The sequence below is a fragment of the Vidua macroura genome, chromosome 23, assembly GCF_024509145.1.
Source record: "Vidua macroura isolate BioBank_ID:100142 chromosome 23, ASM2450914v1, whole genome shotgun sequence".
Classification (NCBI taxonomy): Eukaryota; Metazoa; Chordata; class Aves; order Passeriformes; family Viduidae; genus Vidua; species Vidua macroura.
In genome coordinates, this window is record NC_071593.1 from 4,504,058 (window position 1) to 4,520,632 (window position 16,575).

The following is a 16,575-nucleotide window of genomic DNA, read 5'->3' on the forward strand; positions in this document are numbered from 1 at the left end:
TACAATTAAATCCTGAGCAATCGGGTTAAAACTTTAACCTGCCAAGGCTGTAGCTGTTTCATTTTTAATCAATCTGATTTCATTCAATAAAATGCTCATTAAGGCAATTAATGAGAGTTTGGTGTCACAAGCCATCAGGCATGACTGGGAGTTTCCACTTGGTGGTCAAGGCATTGATCAGTGAGTCAAGTCATCAGCGCGAGAGAGTCAATGTGCTGAGCAGGAGAACATTACCTGGTTTTGGGGGAGGTTGTTAGCCACTCCTCATGCTTTTCAAACGTTATTAAATAAGCTGCAATTTCCTGAAAGAGAAATGCAGAAAGAAAACAGAGTTACTTGCATGGCTGTGCTGGGAACTGGAAAGTTTTATAACAGAGACATGGAGCCGCCTACCCCGGGGCCAGGCTGCAGCTGAAATCGGGTTTTGACTGACAGAGCGCACCCAGTAAATGTTCACATCCACGCCACCAAGGCCAGGCTTAAACAGGACAATGAAGAGATGCAAATGAGGAAAGGCATTAACATTTTCCAGCACAGAGAATTTGCTGGTAACTGTGGTGACCATGGCATCGCCGAGAGCCCGGTATGACGTCAGGAAGCAAAGGGGAGGGTAGCGACAATACGGACACAGGGAGCTAAATAAAATATTTATAAATAGAACAGCATCACTGCAGAGAGAATTACTGAATTATTAATCGTTGCCATAAAAAGCCAGCGGGTGACATCAACATAAGTCATTGCTCCCACTTGCAGGAATGATACGGGCGATTACTTCCAGATCAGAACCGATTTGTTTGCAGGAAATTATCGGCGCCAGCGACATAATTCACGACAGTGCCTGTGAACAGGCCTGAGGAACACGGGACAGATGTTCATCCATTTCCTGGGTACAAACCCGGGGTGGTCAAAAGGTGACAACTGTCACCACACCAGCAGTGTCCCGATAGCTAGGGATGGCCATGGACTCCTGAGACTGTGCTGAAAATAAGCCCTCTACAATATAGTCAGAAAAATGTAGGGTTTTGATGGTTATCTTCCAAAAATTACCACCCAGCTCTCAGAGGGGCCTGCATAGCAAAAGCCGAACAAGTGAGGTCAGTTAAACTGTCTTCAGTGTACAAATGCCTCAAATCAGACCCCCAAACCACATGCAGTGTCATCTCCAGAGCCACTGCAGCACAAGTGTCCCCAGGCTGTAACTCCCAACAGCACAACACACGCCTGTGCCAGGGCTTTCCACCAGGAGAGGTGTTTTTATTATTTTTTTTTTAGCTAGCTCTATATAAGGGCTGTCGCTTACAGTACCAAAGCTAAAAACCCACACAATGCTCTCCAACCAGCTGGCCCAAGCATCTGCTAGAGCCACAAAATGCAATTATATTACTCCCAAACGAGACGTAAAAATATCTTGTTTCCAATACTCTTGGTTTTAAGACTCATACTTAATGTCCTCTGGGCATTGCGGCGGTGCCAGATCTCCGTGTTATGTACTTTATTAGAGCTGTGTGAATGTCATATTAATGACTCCTGACCAACATGTTTACACTGCAAATAAATTCTCCTGGAATCCATCGATGCACCCCTTGTTTCCCAAGCCAGTCTCTGTAGGTTTAAGGGATCCCCATACACACAGATGACAGAGCAGTGACACAAAGCTCCAAAAACGCCTCTTTTTAATTTATGCCAAGTGGCTTATAGCTGAATAAAATTCAGCATCAAAGAAAGCCTGTGCAGACCTCCACCACCAACACTGATGACCTTCCCAATCCTGACAATTTCATAGCAGCTGTACCTGAATCAGATGCAAGTGCTGAAATCTGGACACTACATGGCCAAAAAGTCTGACCCCAGATCTCCAACAGGCTAAAACCACATAACTAAAATTCTTCAGAAAATATGGAAAAAGATCTCTGGGTTTTTTTAAAGCCAGTGCAGTAATTCCACCAAAAATGCAGCAATCAGCAGAGCTCTATTCCCAACCCATCCCACATTATGTGTTCTCAGCTCACTACGCTACAAACCAGTGTCACCTCATGATGTACAGTGAGATGAGCTCTGGAGAGACTGAGAAACACTTGGGAGTTCCCTGCACATCCTCTTCAGCACCAGGCAAGCAAGCATTTACAGAAACAAACCCCTTCAATACCAAGATGGTTTAGGAGGTTCAGGTTAGTCTGAGATTTTGCCTATTCCTTACTAAAATTCAATTGCTGTAAGGCGAATTAAGCCATTTTAAACTTCTGTGGCTGAACAAATACATTGCTATGGCATAGAAACCCAAAGTATTTCAGGTGAAGGAACTCAGCCTTACCCATGGCTCATTCACTCTGCTCCTTCCTGCCAGCCCATGCCAGGCATATGTGAAAACCTAATCCCAAATCATCACCAACTGGAGGAGCTGCAGCAACAAGAGGCTCCCATGCAAGGCAGAACATGGGTTTCCACTCTGCTGGCCTGGCCCACTCATGCTTGGGCAGAGGAAAGGTCAAGCTGCCAGTCAGTGCCACAGATACACATTGGGGAAGGAGGATGCACTTCTCTGCTGAAAAAAACCCTTAAAACCCCATTCCTTACATGTTCTGCTTTCTGTAACTACAACTTTGTGTCAGCTCTGCAGAGGAAAGTGCTCAGCCCAGCACTGGTGGTTGATCAGAGGTTTGCACAAGATGCCTCTGCCCACTGGCTCCCTGTCTGCGTGGTGGGGCACAGGCAGGGCTGGGGTTCAGCAGCTGCATGGGCCGATTATCCTGCTGTCACACCAACACCCTTTTTCCCTTTGAAAAAAGAGGGAAGAAATAGATTTATCACCAGAAGACACAAAGTCATTAAATAATTAAAAACAAAACTATGGGCACAATAAAAGCTCTCTGATAAAACCCTGCATTTTAATGTGTGTTAATTCCCCTAATGATTCTTTCTGTGTCTCACAGGGTCAAATCAATGTCCTCACAAAAAAAATCCAATTATATCCCATTCATCGTATCTTTGGAGCAAGGCTATTGTTTGCTTTTGTCTCCTATCAAACCCTTTTCCCATTGCTTCTTGCCCGAGACTACAAACAAAAGACAGCATGGCACCAGCAAGGTCAGACGAGAAAGAGCTGGCTCTGAAACCCCGGCTGGTCCTGGCTCCTCTGTGATTGCACAGCGAGCAACAAAAATCAAGGGACGCCTGCACGTGACACAAACACTCAATCTTGTCACCAGCGAGTCCCCCCGCAGCACCAGTCAGGCCAGGTGGCACTAGGTGGACCCCAAGGCCACCCAGGCTTATCTCCATGGGCAAGGGCACTACACACCATGGGCAGCAGCCCCTGTGCCAGGATATCCCACCCAGACCCACATCCCCCCTATCCCAGCTTTGAAATTACTGTCAGCATAAACTGAGTGAGCATTGCTGGGAAAGGGTGAATCACTGAAAGCTGTGTGGATCCAGCTCTCCTTCCGAGTGTGTCGGCCAATCCCAGGGCAATGCTCAGCACGTGGCTTTCCCTCTCTGAGTGCCTGCAGGACTGAGCCCACCACTCACACTGGTGAGAACAGGCTTGACTGACCATCTCAGGGAATCACACCATACAGCAATGAGATTATTTAACATTCAAATCACTCGAGTTGTGTTTTATCCTAAACTTGGTCAGATACTGCTGTGTTTAGTTTAGACTTGGTTTCTCAGGCTGAAAGCATTTTATCTAGGTGCGCATTTATTTTTATTTTGCACTTGCCAGTTTGTTTAGATTATTAGTGTGAATGCACCAGGGAGCCACCAGCTGGGAAGCCCAGCGAGCTGCGTGAGCCAGGACACAAGCAGCTCCACCATCTCCAGACAACTGCCACCAAGGAGGTTCCCACTGCTCCCTCAGCCTCGTGCCAGTGTGGCACCACTCAGCCTGGCGTTCCTGGCTCAGGCACGGTGGCAGAGCCACCACACGCTCCCCCACCCAATGCTACGTGACTGCAGCTCCTCAGACCCTTCAATATTTAATGTCAGCACGTAACAGCCCAGAGCTGTGGCACATGGGTGACCTGATCTCACCCGCCATGTCCCAGCTGCCGCGGTGAGGACAAGTGGCAGTGCCGCAGCCAGTGGTGCAGGGACAGGGACAGCAGGGAGGAAGAAACTCCCTCGGTGTATTCAGTGCTGCCCAGCAGCTGCTGCAAAGCTTTTCATGCACAGGAGCTGGAGAGGACATGGCCACAAAGCACAGGACAGACCGACAGGCAGGGATCTGGAGGTGTCAGAGAGGCTCATGGCCCATCGTGCACACAGGAAGGTGCCAACTCTGCCCCGAGCTGAAGGGTTTCCAGTGAACACACATATTTTTTGGTAGAAAAAGAGTAAGTTTAAAAAACTCTGAAACAGACAATTAATGGGTTCCCTAAAGCCATGGACTGAGTGTTGGTTCCTTCCTCCCACCTCGATTCCTTCCAGGTCATCTTGCATCGTCACAAAGTATTGGCAATTCCCACCTCACCTCTCAAAATAAAAAGAGAAACTGTAAGGGAGAAGGATTGCAGAATTCCCTAAGCCAGGCAGCTCTGGTCACCATCTGGCCTCAAAGCAACATGTAATTCATTAAAAAAAAAGCAGTCTGAATTTCAAGTTATTACTTTGTATGAATGATACACACCCAAATTAATAAGCCTGAATCTATGCATGTGTTAGGAGAAAGCAGAAGAGTTTCTACTCATCCCTAGATTTAGACCACAGAGCTAATAAAGCTGCGATCCCTTAAGCGAGCACATTTATTCTCTTAGGAATTCACCACGTCCTCTCTGCTATAAAGACAAATTCCAGCCCATCACTTCCTTATCGTCCTTCTGCTCTGAAATTAAAATAAAAATTCATGTTGACTATGGACTATCTTCTCAGCTGGAATTGAGGCATTTTCATTTTCTACCCATCCCCACTCTCAAAGCTATTAATATTCTGAATATCCCAACTACAAACTGCTCCAAACACCAAACACACAGCTCAAACCACCTTGTTCAGCATCATGGAAACAAAAATCAAAATCCCATTGCATTTGCCCAGTTGTTTGGCCTAAATCAGCAACACCATCAAAGGGATATTGCTTATGAGCTGGGTGAAACAAGGAGCAGGAGAAAGGCAAAGCGAGCCCAGGAGTGTCCAGCAGGGACAGGAGGGTCAGGTGACTGCAGGCTGACAACACCTGTCAGTGACCTGTCAGTGACTCCTACACCAGAATGTCTCACTGCCACTTCAGGCAGGACTTGGTTTGGTCTTGAAGCAGTACCTGTCTGCATCTTCTCAAAGCAGAAACATTGATCAGCCTATGCTGAGGCTGAAAGAGGGATAAAGCTCAAATATTGCTGCTGTTTTGCTGACAATCTGTGTCAGCAGTACAAGCTGTGCCTGGGGGTCAGAGGTTGCCCAGGGCTGCCCAGCCAGAGCACGTGTCAGGCCAGACTTGCACAGATTTGGTTTTCCAACTCATGCCAAGTGCAGAGGCATTTATTCATACCTGTGAAAATACCACAGACTGGCTGAAGCCAGACTCTTGGTCTGTTGCCCTAATGGATGAAACCCTCACCATTTTGGGGCCCAAAGCGTTGCCTTCCCTTGGTTTGCAGAGAGCAGGAGATGGTCCACAGCCCACTGGCTGCTGCTGTCCCCCTTACCCAGCCAGCCTGGCTGAGCTCATCTCTGCAGGAAAGGCCTGAGGGCAGCCCTGGTAGCACTGTCTGGTGCCACAGGACAGTAAAGCCACCGAGTGGGAAATGCCTGTGGTTTGGGAGATGCTCGCCTTGGTTCCCTGCATGGCAGTGAGCGGTGGGATCGCAGGAGGGGGGGAATGTTTTCATTAATAATGGTGTCTCACCAACCATCTGCTAAAGGTCCACACTATTAATTTAAACAGGAAAAAAATGGAATAGATTACAGTTTTCAATTAAAGTACATGATGTCTCCAAACTGCAATCTTAATTAGATATTATAGGGTGACATTTAGGAATCCTGAGCTGTGATGGCTGATCAAGTCATCTGACTGCGACGGTGTTTGCAGCACTGCTGGGGCCTCGTTCACCCAGCACTGTCAGAAGAGCTGTCTGTCCTCGGATTCCAGTGCTGGAGCAGCTCTGACAAACTCCTGGGGTTAAAGGACCACAATGATGAAACCCATGGCAGCCTTGGCACAACAGAAAAACAGCTGCAAATCAGAGTGGACACAGTCCCAATGAAAACTTATGGAAAGGGACAGAAGAAAGGGAAAAAAGTAAACAAAGTGAAAAAAAATAGAAAAGTAGCAAATGGACAACTATTTTCAGGGTTAAACCTAATATGAAAAAACTAGATTTGGACAAGAAATAATTTTCTCTAAAATACATGAAAAGGAGAAGGAAAAGAAAACCAATCAAGAGCACAAGAAGTGACTAACACACACTGGAGCTGAACAAGATCTGCTCAGCTCTTTAACCTGTCAAACACATGGACAAGAACAAACTGAGACACACACTGGGTCTTTAGAAAAGCAAGAGCATAATGGGGCACAACTCCCCAGCCATGGCTGCCCTGAACCACTCGGAAGTGCTGTTAGTCACAAGTAAGAGCAAAGTCAGCCCTTGCATCAGCCCATGCCTAATAGGATTAGGATGGATTTTATCTTCCATTTAGGCCCCACACTGAGGGACAGTTAGTGAAACAGAGCAGTAACAAATAACACCCAATCTTGAGTTACTGGAAAACACCCACAGGTCATTATGTGATTTTTTTTTTTTTTTAATGACCTTGGACTAAACCCTGTGATTTAAAGAACCATGAACACTGGCATCCTGCTGGCACTGCTGGTTCAGTTCACTTGTCCTCTGAATCTTGAAAGAGTCAAATACACAATGTGATTAAAAAAAAAAAATCACTAAGATCTCTGTGTTTACGATGCATTAATTATAGCACAATAGCAAAAACCTCAATTATTGTACACAATTCTAACAGTCACATGTCTTGAAGATGCCAAAGTGCATTCCCCTGCTCCAGAGTGAGCATCTGCCCTCAGAGATGCTGCCCTGCTCTCAGCTCCCACAGAAACCAGGAGGACCATGGAATGTTCTGCAGCTCTCCTCCACCAAGTGGCAAAGTCCAACTGCATCGTGGAGGATGGGGCAGATCCCCTGGGAACCTGCCCATGGCGTGGCGGTGCCTCCTGCCCCGGGGGACGCACCAATCCCACTCTCAGCAGTGGGACCGCTGTGCCCAAGGAGGTGAGAACACCAGGGCCTGCTCCATTTGCCTTCTCCTGCATGGAGACAGCAGCAAGCCCTTCCAAAGTCCTTCCAATGGAAGGATCATTAAAAGGGAAACATCCCCAGAAATTGCCCCTTTCTACATACTCCTCACTCTCATATGTTCTGACATAATAATGTGCCACAGTCCTGCAGAACTGTCTTTTCAGCATGTTTTTACATTATGCCTAATTCTGTCAGAGTTTTTCAGGCCCACGTAACGACAGCTCAATGCAGAGTCAGATATAAATCTGGCTTAAGAGACTCTCACCAGGAATTCATTTAAAACTGTAAATGTTAAAAGATTCTGCTGCTGATTTATGGCATTTTCTTATTTCAAACGGAATTAAAATCCTTCTTAAAATATACATATTCAATCATGATAAAAGCTGCATTCAAATGATGCTGCTGGTCTGACTGAGAGCCACAAAGACCAGAAATCTGGGAATAGCAGGGGAATCCAGGAATAGCAGGGACTGGGACATTTTACTGGTTCAACCAGTGCTCTGCTGTCATGCCACCACCCCAGTCTCACATCTTAATTAGTGCAAACAGGAGTCCTGGATGCTGGTGCTTTCATGCTCCATCTATCCCACTCCAGCCCAAGCACAAGGATCCCTTTTCCTGAAGATCCAGTTGAACAGAGAAGTTGCTGTACCTGAAGTCATTACTGGACAGGTTTATTCATTTTCCATTGTTTACACTGAAGGTTTTCCCAGCTCTGTCAATACCACACAAGTGTCCTGTATCATTGTGCAAACAAATTTAGTGTTAAAAAAAGTTACCCATGCTAATCATTATCATCATTCCTATAAGAATTGTTCAGTTTTGCATTTGTGAACAGAGAACACGGTAGAGCCTTGAGTCACACAGCACAGCCCTGTACCCAAGCATGGCCAGGCTGATGAAAACTCAGGAACAGTGTCTGGAATGAACCTGTGCAGCACCAGTACAATTCACAAAGGGGTTTTAAGCATTAAAGATGCCAAAAGAACCACAGTCTATGAGAGGGTCATGGCTTCTGGCTGTCCTTCCTGGAGGCACATTGCCCAACCTGTACAGGAGTCCCTGATCTCATGCTGCTCCACTGAAATAAAAAATCTAAATGGAAGGACCAATATCAAATACAAGAGTAAACAAGTAGAAGTAGCCAGAAAAAGCATTATTCAGATATTTATATAATTAATTGTTCATTATTCAGAAGCCACAGAGCCACTAGCAGAAAGCCAGGGCTCTCTGCACTGTACTGTGGGAGATGCCTCCGACACCTCAGAGTGGTTCTGTCCCAGGCCCAGCTCAGGGGCTGATGGCCCAAGCCAGTTGTGCTGATGTCCCCAGCTCCTGGATGGTGCTGTTGGGTTGGTTGGTTTTGGCGAGGTTTTTTGGTTTGGGGTTTTTCTCCCCAGATCTTCCCTGGTAAATTCAGAATCACAGACTATTCTGAGTTGGAAGAGACCCTGAAGGATGATAAAGTCAAACTCTTAACTGAATGACCCGTATGGGGATTGAACCTGTGACACTGGCATTATTCACACCATGCTCTAACCAAATAATCTCAGGGTCACTTTGATGGATTCTTCACAAAATCAGGAACAACATATTCAGTTTCTGGAGGCAGCTCCGAAGTGCTGATCAGCTCCAGCAAACTCACAACACTCACAGCTGTCATCAAACCATCCTCCCTTCCATGGGGCATGAAAAGGGAAACATTTCTGCCCCATGTCAGGATCCAGCCATGATGATTAACCAGGGCCTGTGGCCTGGGGGACACAGCAGGTCTGCTCCCAGAGTGGCTGGCAGATGCCAGCTGGCTCCCATCTGTGGAAACTGTCTCTCTGACCCGGAATTATTGTGTGTGTTGGCATTGCAAGGAAACAACCATAAAACCAGAGCAGCATCAGGGAACTGTAAATTCCTTGTGAGTTATTTTCAGACTTCCAAAAGTTTAGTTAATCCTTGCCTTTAAGAGAACACATAAGAAAAAAATGACAAGGCAAAAAATGACCAGAAAAGAAGGATGTTTGTGTGAAAAAGCCATTTCCCATTCTGAGCAGTGCCAGGACAGCAAACTGCCCAAAGTGCCCAGGATTCCCTGTATTTATCCTTAGAAAGGGGTTGACCAGAAGGCTGATGAAAGGCAGGGCTGATGCCATGTCACGCCAGTGACCTCTGGACTGCCAACCCACAGAACACTGCTGCAGGCTGTGCTGGGGCTGCTGTGTCCTTTCTCACAGACAGGAGCCAGCACAGAGCATGGATGCTGCTTCCCAAAGGTTAAGCATCACAGGCGATTTCATGCTCTTTATATTTCTAAGTGTTGATTTTTGGTTATTTTTTTTTTTTTTAATAATCATAAATCCCAACATCTGCTCCCAGGGCGAGAGCCCTTTGGCTCTGTGCTCAGCCAGGGAAGGGAACGTGGATGCCAGTGGCTGCTGCAGGTGTTATTTTTAGTGCGACAGCTATTTACCAGCTCCATTCCCAGAGGGAATTCAGGGAGTAAAAGGGATGCTGATGCATTTCTTACTAAATATAGAAAAGGGGGCGAGCCACCACAGGCAGTGTGGCTGCAGCTTCCTGCTGCCATGGGGATGTGGCCTCAGCCAGGGGGATGCACCCCAGTGGTACCCGACACCACAGTGGGGCCACCCTGGCACAGGCTCCCCATTCACCACGTTCTAGCTAACCTTCAAGCTGGTGTTTGGAAAAAAGCTTTTTAAAAGTAGCTCTTATAACTAATTGGCTTCACTTTGAAGCCCTGATCCTGTAATGAATGGCTCCCGAAATCAAACAAAGCATTTTCAACACCAACAAAATTGCCTGTTATGAAAAGCAGAACGTTTTTAGGGTAATATTGACTTTAACGCTCTGTCAAGGCACATTGACAGCAGGATGAAAACAGCCCTCCCTCTGCTCACCCAACTCAAATCCAGCTGCTGAGAGGGGACCCTGAACACTCGTGCCAGGCTGTGCTTTACATCCCCAGGAGTGGGTTCATTTCCTATTAGTTTAAAAATATATACCTTAAAAAAAATTAAAATCTTGCTGATAAAAGAAAGGGATACAGTTTAGAATTACTCTGCTCTTCTCTGGTTTTAAGCCTTTAAAGTTCTGGAAAGGCAGTTTTGACATCCAGGAGCTCTGCAGGCCCAGACAGATGGGGATTCCTGGTTGAACTCCTTTTATATTTCCTTTATTGCTTCATATTTACCAACGACCTGGAAATGAGCAGTGTGAAGGTGCCACTTGAACATGACAGAAGGCATTTCCGAGTGAGGCTCAGACAGGCTGGAAAACCAGCCCAGAGCCCTGAACAAGCTACAACCTGGGCAAATGACTGACACGACACAGAGTGCGTGGGATGCAAAAAACACAAGGTAATGGGGATTGGAAGAGCAAGATGCATTATTCATCCAGCCTGTGAGGGTCAGCATTAGTGGCATTACCACTGAGTGAGGGCATCAGGGCACAGCATGGTGGACACCTTGGATGAAGCTGCATCACCATGAGCCACACTGGTCACCCCAGATTCACTCTGTGCTCCCCAGGGCTGCTGCTCTGGGCAACCACCCAAACCCCACCCATGGGATACAGAGAGATCTATGTATCCATAAATCTATATCTATATACAGATACTCAAAACACAATCTCCTTGGGACACTTTATTTCCCTCTACAGTTTCCTGAGACCATTTACAGAGCAGAAGAAAAAGAGTTTAATGAATTACAGTGCAGTTAAGTTAGGCAACACCTAATGAAGTCACACCTTAATTGGGTATAATTGAGAACCCAGCCCTGCCACTGTTTGGATTATGAACTGCAACTTCTGGTCACATGGAAATTAGCAGATACCTCCTTCCAGAGCAACCTGCTGAGAATGAAGTCACTCAACACCTGTTACAGCCCTCTCTGCTTCTATGGGGGAAAGGTTCCCCCCCACTATTTCCCATTCCCAGTGAGCTCTTCACTGCCTAACTTGGCCCTGATTTACCCAGCAACCATCCGACAGCAGTGCCAGCTCAGGGATGCCACTCTCGAGGACACCATAGGCAGGCTCAGCATCCCCAAGGGCAGCCCAGCCACAACTCTGGAGAGCCAGCAGAGCTGCACAGGGATGGCATCCAGGCTCCAGCGTGCCACAAGGGACAGCCTGGCAGGCCCATCCCAGGGATGGGCTTTGTGCCAGGCCCAGCTATGCTCCAAGAGTACTTCAGAACTGGGCAGCTCCCAGACCCTGTGAATCGTGCTGCCAAGAGGAGTCTCTGGCACGTGCAGACAGCTTCTTGTCTGCACTTAAAATACTACTTGATTAAAAAAAATGGAAAAAAAAAGGAAACAAATCGTGTTTTGTGGGACTGGGAGCATCAAGAGCAGAAATGGCAGCAGAAGCAATGCTTACTTGAGCCATGCTGCCAAGCTGAAAACACTTCAGCTGTGCCTGTGTGTGCCCTTGCCTTCAGCTGGTGTGGCTCCCATTTGCTTGGCTCCAAGTGGGGAGGAAAAATGCCATTTCCTCAGTGCCTACCCTGGAGCACTGTGAGGAGTGGCAAAGAGGAAAGGCTGCACTGTTCCAGATACACAAAGAGTACACAGAAGTAGAAAAACGTCATCCCATCACTTAATATATGCAAATTATGTTAAATATTTCATTCATTAAATGGCTCAGGTTATTACAGAATTGTACCTTAAGCTGTTCAGAAAGTTCATTCTTCTTGCACTTGCTCAGTAACATGAAATAACTGACTGAAATGAATATTTTACAGTTTGTGCAGACAGAACATTTATTAACAATTCTTTCCCTCTCAGAGTCCCTCCCCTAAGGAGGTTTCAGGCACCATGTGACTTAAATTATCCAGAGGGAATGAATTTTGGTTTATTTTTAAAAGTTTGGTTTATTCCCAGTTTGGAAGAGCCCAGCAACCTGGAAGGACCCAAACACAACCCTGCTGGGAGAGAAGAACAGACACAGAGCTCTTTCCCAAAAGGCAGTGGGGAGGGGCAGAGGAAAGCAGCCACAGAATTTGGGGATTTCCCTTACTGCAAGCCCAGACAGCTCCACTGCTCACAGGGAAACAGCTCCTGCAACAGCCCATAACGTGCCACGGGTCCTCTGGGATTTCACAGGAGTAATGTGAAGTGACAGAGCTCTGGCTCCCGCCATCCCCTGTCCCTGCCATCCCCGGGCCAGCCAGACAAGGGGGAAGGGGCCACTACAGGCAACTCCAGCTGCTTCCAGCCTCACCAACAGCCCAGGCAGCAGCATTCTCCCCCATGGAGGCAGGGTCATTACCAGCTCCAACTAGGGGAGCAGGTCCCAATTAACCCACCAGCACATTCCAGCAGCTCCCAGCCCCGTGGTCCAGCATGCAGACCCCCTCTCCTTGGGGCAAGGGTAAGACACAACATACCCCAACACACACCCAGAAGACTGGCATCACACAGGCCTGAGGGGTAACACAGGCAGCCTCCATCACCCTCCACGGCAGCGCCTCCCACCACGTCGCCAGATGATTTTCCCTTTCGCACGCCATGGGCAGCTCCCAGGGAAAACCCACAGGGCTTCAACACAGCTCCTAACACGGGGTGGCAGCCACGTCTCTATGAACTTCCAGGCTTAGAGGAGACAGATGGATAAAAATAATTATCACTGGAATGGTGGCTCTGGCATCTAAGTCAGTCCCTGGCCAGTGACCCGGGAAAGGCGGCTCCCTCTGGCAGGAGCGTGTCCCTGGGATGGAGGTTTACAGCCTCAGCAGACACCCTGCAAGGTCTCATCAATCTCAGCTGGGAAAAACCTTTCCATTTCCAACGGGAATATGCAAACCAGGCTCCACACTGTAAATCTTCCTTTGCGGCGCTAAGGAGATAAGTAGGACCTATTAACCTCCCATGTTATTTCCAACTTCATTATTGGAGCTGACACAGGGAGAGCACGCGGTGACGGCTCTTTTTGGCAGAGTGCATGTAAATCGCTTTCTCAAAGGAAATTACTTCTCTGGGCTGAATGTTATTAATCTAAATTCTCCCTTAGTCAAATTGTTGCCCGTAATAAATATGGAACAGGTTGCTACGCTCATCTCCGAGGGCATCCTAATCCAGCCGCAGGTTTTCCCCTCAATTTGAAGGAGCTCCTGAGGATCTCCTCTGTGAGAGCAGCCTTCACCTAAGGATGGGACCATCCACCCCAATGTCGCTCAGCACAGGAGCACCCTGTGATTTCATAATGAAAATGTATTTTGGCCCTGCCAGCATCGCATGCTCCAGCAGTAAAGTGTGAGCAGGAGCAAGCCAGGGCCTGTGAGGCCAGGGAAGGGGACACAAGGCACGGCCTTTTCCTGCAACATGATGTGGTGGCCTTCCATGGCCAACATCTTTCATGGCTGGTGCTTCATTTATGTCAGCTTTGCTACTGTTAAAGCAGCTCAACTTACAGTGTTTAGGACTTTATGCTCTTTTGATATACACTTGATATCATTCTTGTGCAATTAAAAAACCCTGGAGTTGAAGCACAAACAGATCAAAAACCCCATAAAAACCAGATGCAAACCCAAATTGAACTTTGCCAGAGATGGAGCTAGGAATTTCATTTGCAGGAATTTTATTTTCTAGGAACTCCTTACATTGAAAATCGACTCCTTGCCCGTAAAGATTTTCACAGAAATCCTCACAGAACACCCCTGCACAAAAAGCGACAATCCCTTCTGCTCAAAGGCACACCCCAGGTATGGAGGGGATTTGGAACACTATAAATCCAGTGGCACACACAGCCCTTCTCCTCATTTGTTACCAGCCAAGTGTGAAAATGTTAATGAAGGCAGCTGTAATAATCTACGGGAATTTCCCAATTAAGATTTTGTTCACGTCCGCCAGCTCCCGCTCCAACGCAGCCTTGGAGCATCCCCCCTTCCACCCAAGAGCAGCCCTAATAGCCAGGCTCCATGCAGGCACCCCCACCCGGCCACCCCAATGAGGGAAATCACTGCCACTCTATTAACTCCAACTTCTACTGCGTGTATTCCTAGAAGAAAATTAATGCAGAGAGATTTTAAGTGTGTGCCTACCCCCCTACATGAGTATGTTTGCAATATAACACACTGACAGCACTGAGTCAGGCAATACCACATCAGCCACTTTTACTGAAAAAAGAAAAAAAAATTAAAAATTAAGTTTTGGGGGTGGCTTATGGCAGCCCTGGCTCGTGGGAAGCTGTTGCCTTCCTGGTTCAGCAAGGCAAACCCTGGGAGCCTGTCGGGGTGTTGGGAGCACATCTCTCTCCTGGAACAGCAGAAGGGAAAGAGACACCACGATAAAATGAAGGCATCCTCACAAATAAATTACTTTTCTACCACAGTCGTGTGATTTTTAATTTTCCTCTAATTTCAGGACTGCAGCACTGATATAAAACCCCTCTAAGTGTTTTAGGGAGATGGTAATGGTCCTATACTAAAATAATTCAACCAACACTATAATTTTAGTACCACTATCAAAATGAAATAATGGCTGTTTACTGTGTTACACCTTTCAAATGACCTTCATTTGAATACAAATTGTGGCTCCAAACTCCAAAAGCCGCTCCATTTCAGGAGGCAGCAAATTGAGGATGTTTACCCAGGGTTTATTCTGCCAGCAGATTCCTCGGCATAACCACAAAGGCCAAATGTGTTTGGGGGGGTTCTTTTCCTCTGAAATTGTCAAAGACCAGCCTAAAGGACGCACCTGGATCTGACCAGAAGCTGAGCCACAGCCCTTCACTCTGCTCCAAGCATGATGGGAATGACACATTCTGTTTTATCTGGAAATATTTATTGGTGATGAAACTGTTCACTCATAGCTCCCTCTCTCCCAACCATCTCACCACCCTAGGCAAAGAACTAAGACTACTCTGCTAATAATCAGGTACCCAGATGAAAGGAAGAGGTGGATGGGTCCTGTCTCAATCTGGGCCTTGAAAACACTTTACTTGATTTTATTTTTTTATGGCTAGGCTCTGTCTGCCCATCATGGGCTCTCACACTGGTTTTGGGGACCCTGTGCAGCCACCTCTGCCCAGAGAAGCTGTGGGTGCCCAGGTTGTGGGGACAGACCTGGGCAGCCCGACAGGGGCTGCTCCCAACTCCTGTGGCTGTGTGGAATTCGCAGCTCAGCCCACACAGGCAGAGCGGGGGTGGTCACAGGCGAGGATTTGCAGAAAAAATTTCATTACAGATATTTGCTGATATTCATTCATACACCTGGGAACCCCAGTCTATCACCAGCTATTTCACTCTAATAATGAATTTCTGCCCTTTCATCAACATTAGTCAGAACAAGCTCTGAGAAAATTCCCATTTGGTGCCAGGAACACAACAGAAAACATCGACATGAATGGCAGCAAGCAAAGCCAAGCAGTGTGCCCAGCTGCAAGGCAACACAAGCTGCCACCACCCAAATCTGAGCCCTTCCAAGATCACTCCTGAGAAGGGGAAAAAAGTACAACAAAAAAATTATCTTTAAGGTGCCAGAAGCTGTGCTACAACCTCCCTTCCTGTGGACACCAAAGGGCCATGATCCCATGCTCAAGAGCATTCCCTCCTCTTCCCCAGTTCCCAACAAACCAGTGGTGATCCAGGCACCAGGCTGAGCGCTGCTTTTGCTGCTGCTCACAACCCGAGTGCTACAGTGGGAAAATCCCACACGCCGAAAATACGGAGTGTCTGTAAACACTCCTGTTCCGAGACACCTACGTGTAATTACTCACGATGAGTGAGGAGGAGGAAGAAAAACCCACTTTTTGTTTTTAGTTCTCTTCTTTGTGCATAGAAGCTACTGCAAGAGAAGCCCTGGCCAGCCAGCACCTCTGGAGGGGAAGAGCAGCGTGTGGCCACAACAGCTGGAGTGAGTGAGGGCAACAGTGTTTGGACAGCAGTGCCATGCTGGGGAAGCAGAAAGGGAAATCCCTTTTATTAAGGATGATCTCTGTCTTTCCCCAGAGCTGCCTTTCCTTGGGAGATGCAGCCCTGCCAAGGACAGAGCCGTGCCAGCAGTGGATGCCCCAAATGGAGATCTTGACCCAACACCCACCTCCACTGTGGTGACTGACATGTGGAGAAACAAAAGGAGTTTAAACAATAAGTGGTGTATAAAACATCTGAAAACAAGACAAATTAGTCATTAAAAATTAATTTTGTAAAATTACAATCTTGTTAATAGACACTGTCGTGACTTTGCATGTTCCTTTCCAGGCAGGAGGGAGGAAGGGGACTCAAAACTCTTTTTACTGTATTTCAGAAACTGAAGAGGTAGATACCCATGCCTTTGGAAGCCTGTGTTCCACCACACCATCCAGGTGCTGGCAGCATGGC

General features: G+C 47.2%; 1 protein-coding gene across 4 annotated transcripts in view; it reads right to left on the reverse strand.

Moving 5' to 3' along the window:
• Window positions 1-16,575, reverse strand: part of CAMTA1 (calmodulin binding transcription activator 1) — a 237,269-nt gene that overhangs the window by 175,100 nt on the left and 45,594 nt on the right. For all 4 annotated transcript variants that reach the window (XM_053997329.1, XM_053997330.1, XM_053997327.1 and 1 more), the window contains exon 4: window positions 235-302. In XM_053997329.1, coding sequence (XP_053853304.1) covers window positions 235-302 — 68 coding nt within the window. The remainder of the gene's footprint in view (window positions 1-234; window positions 303-16,575) is intronic.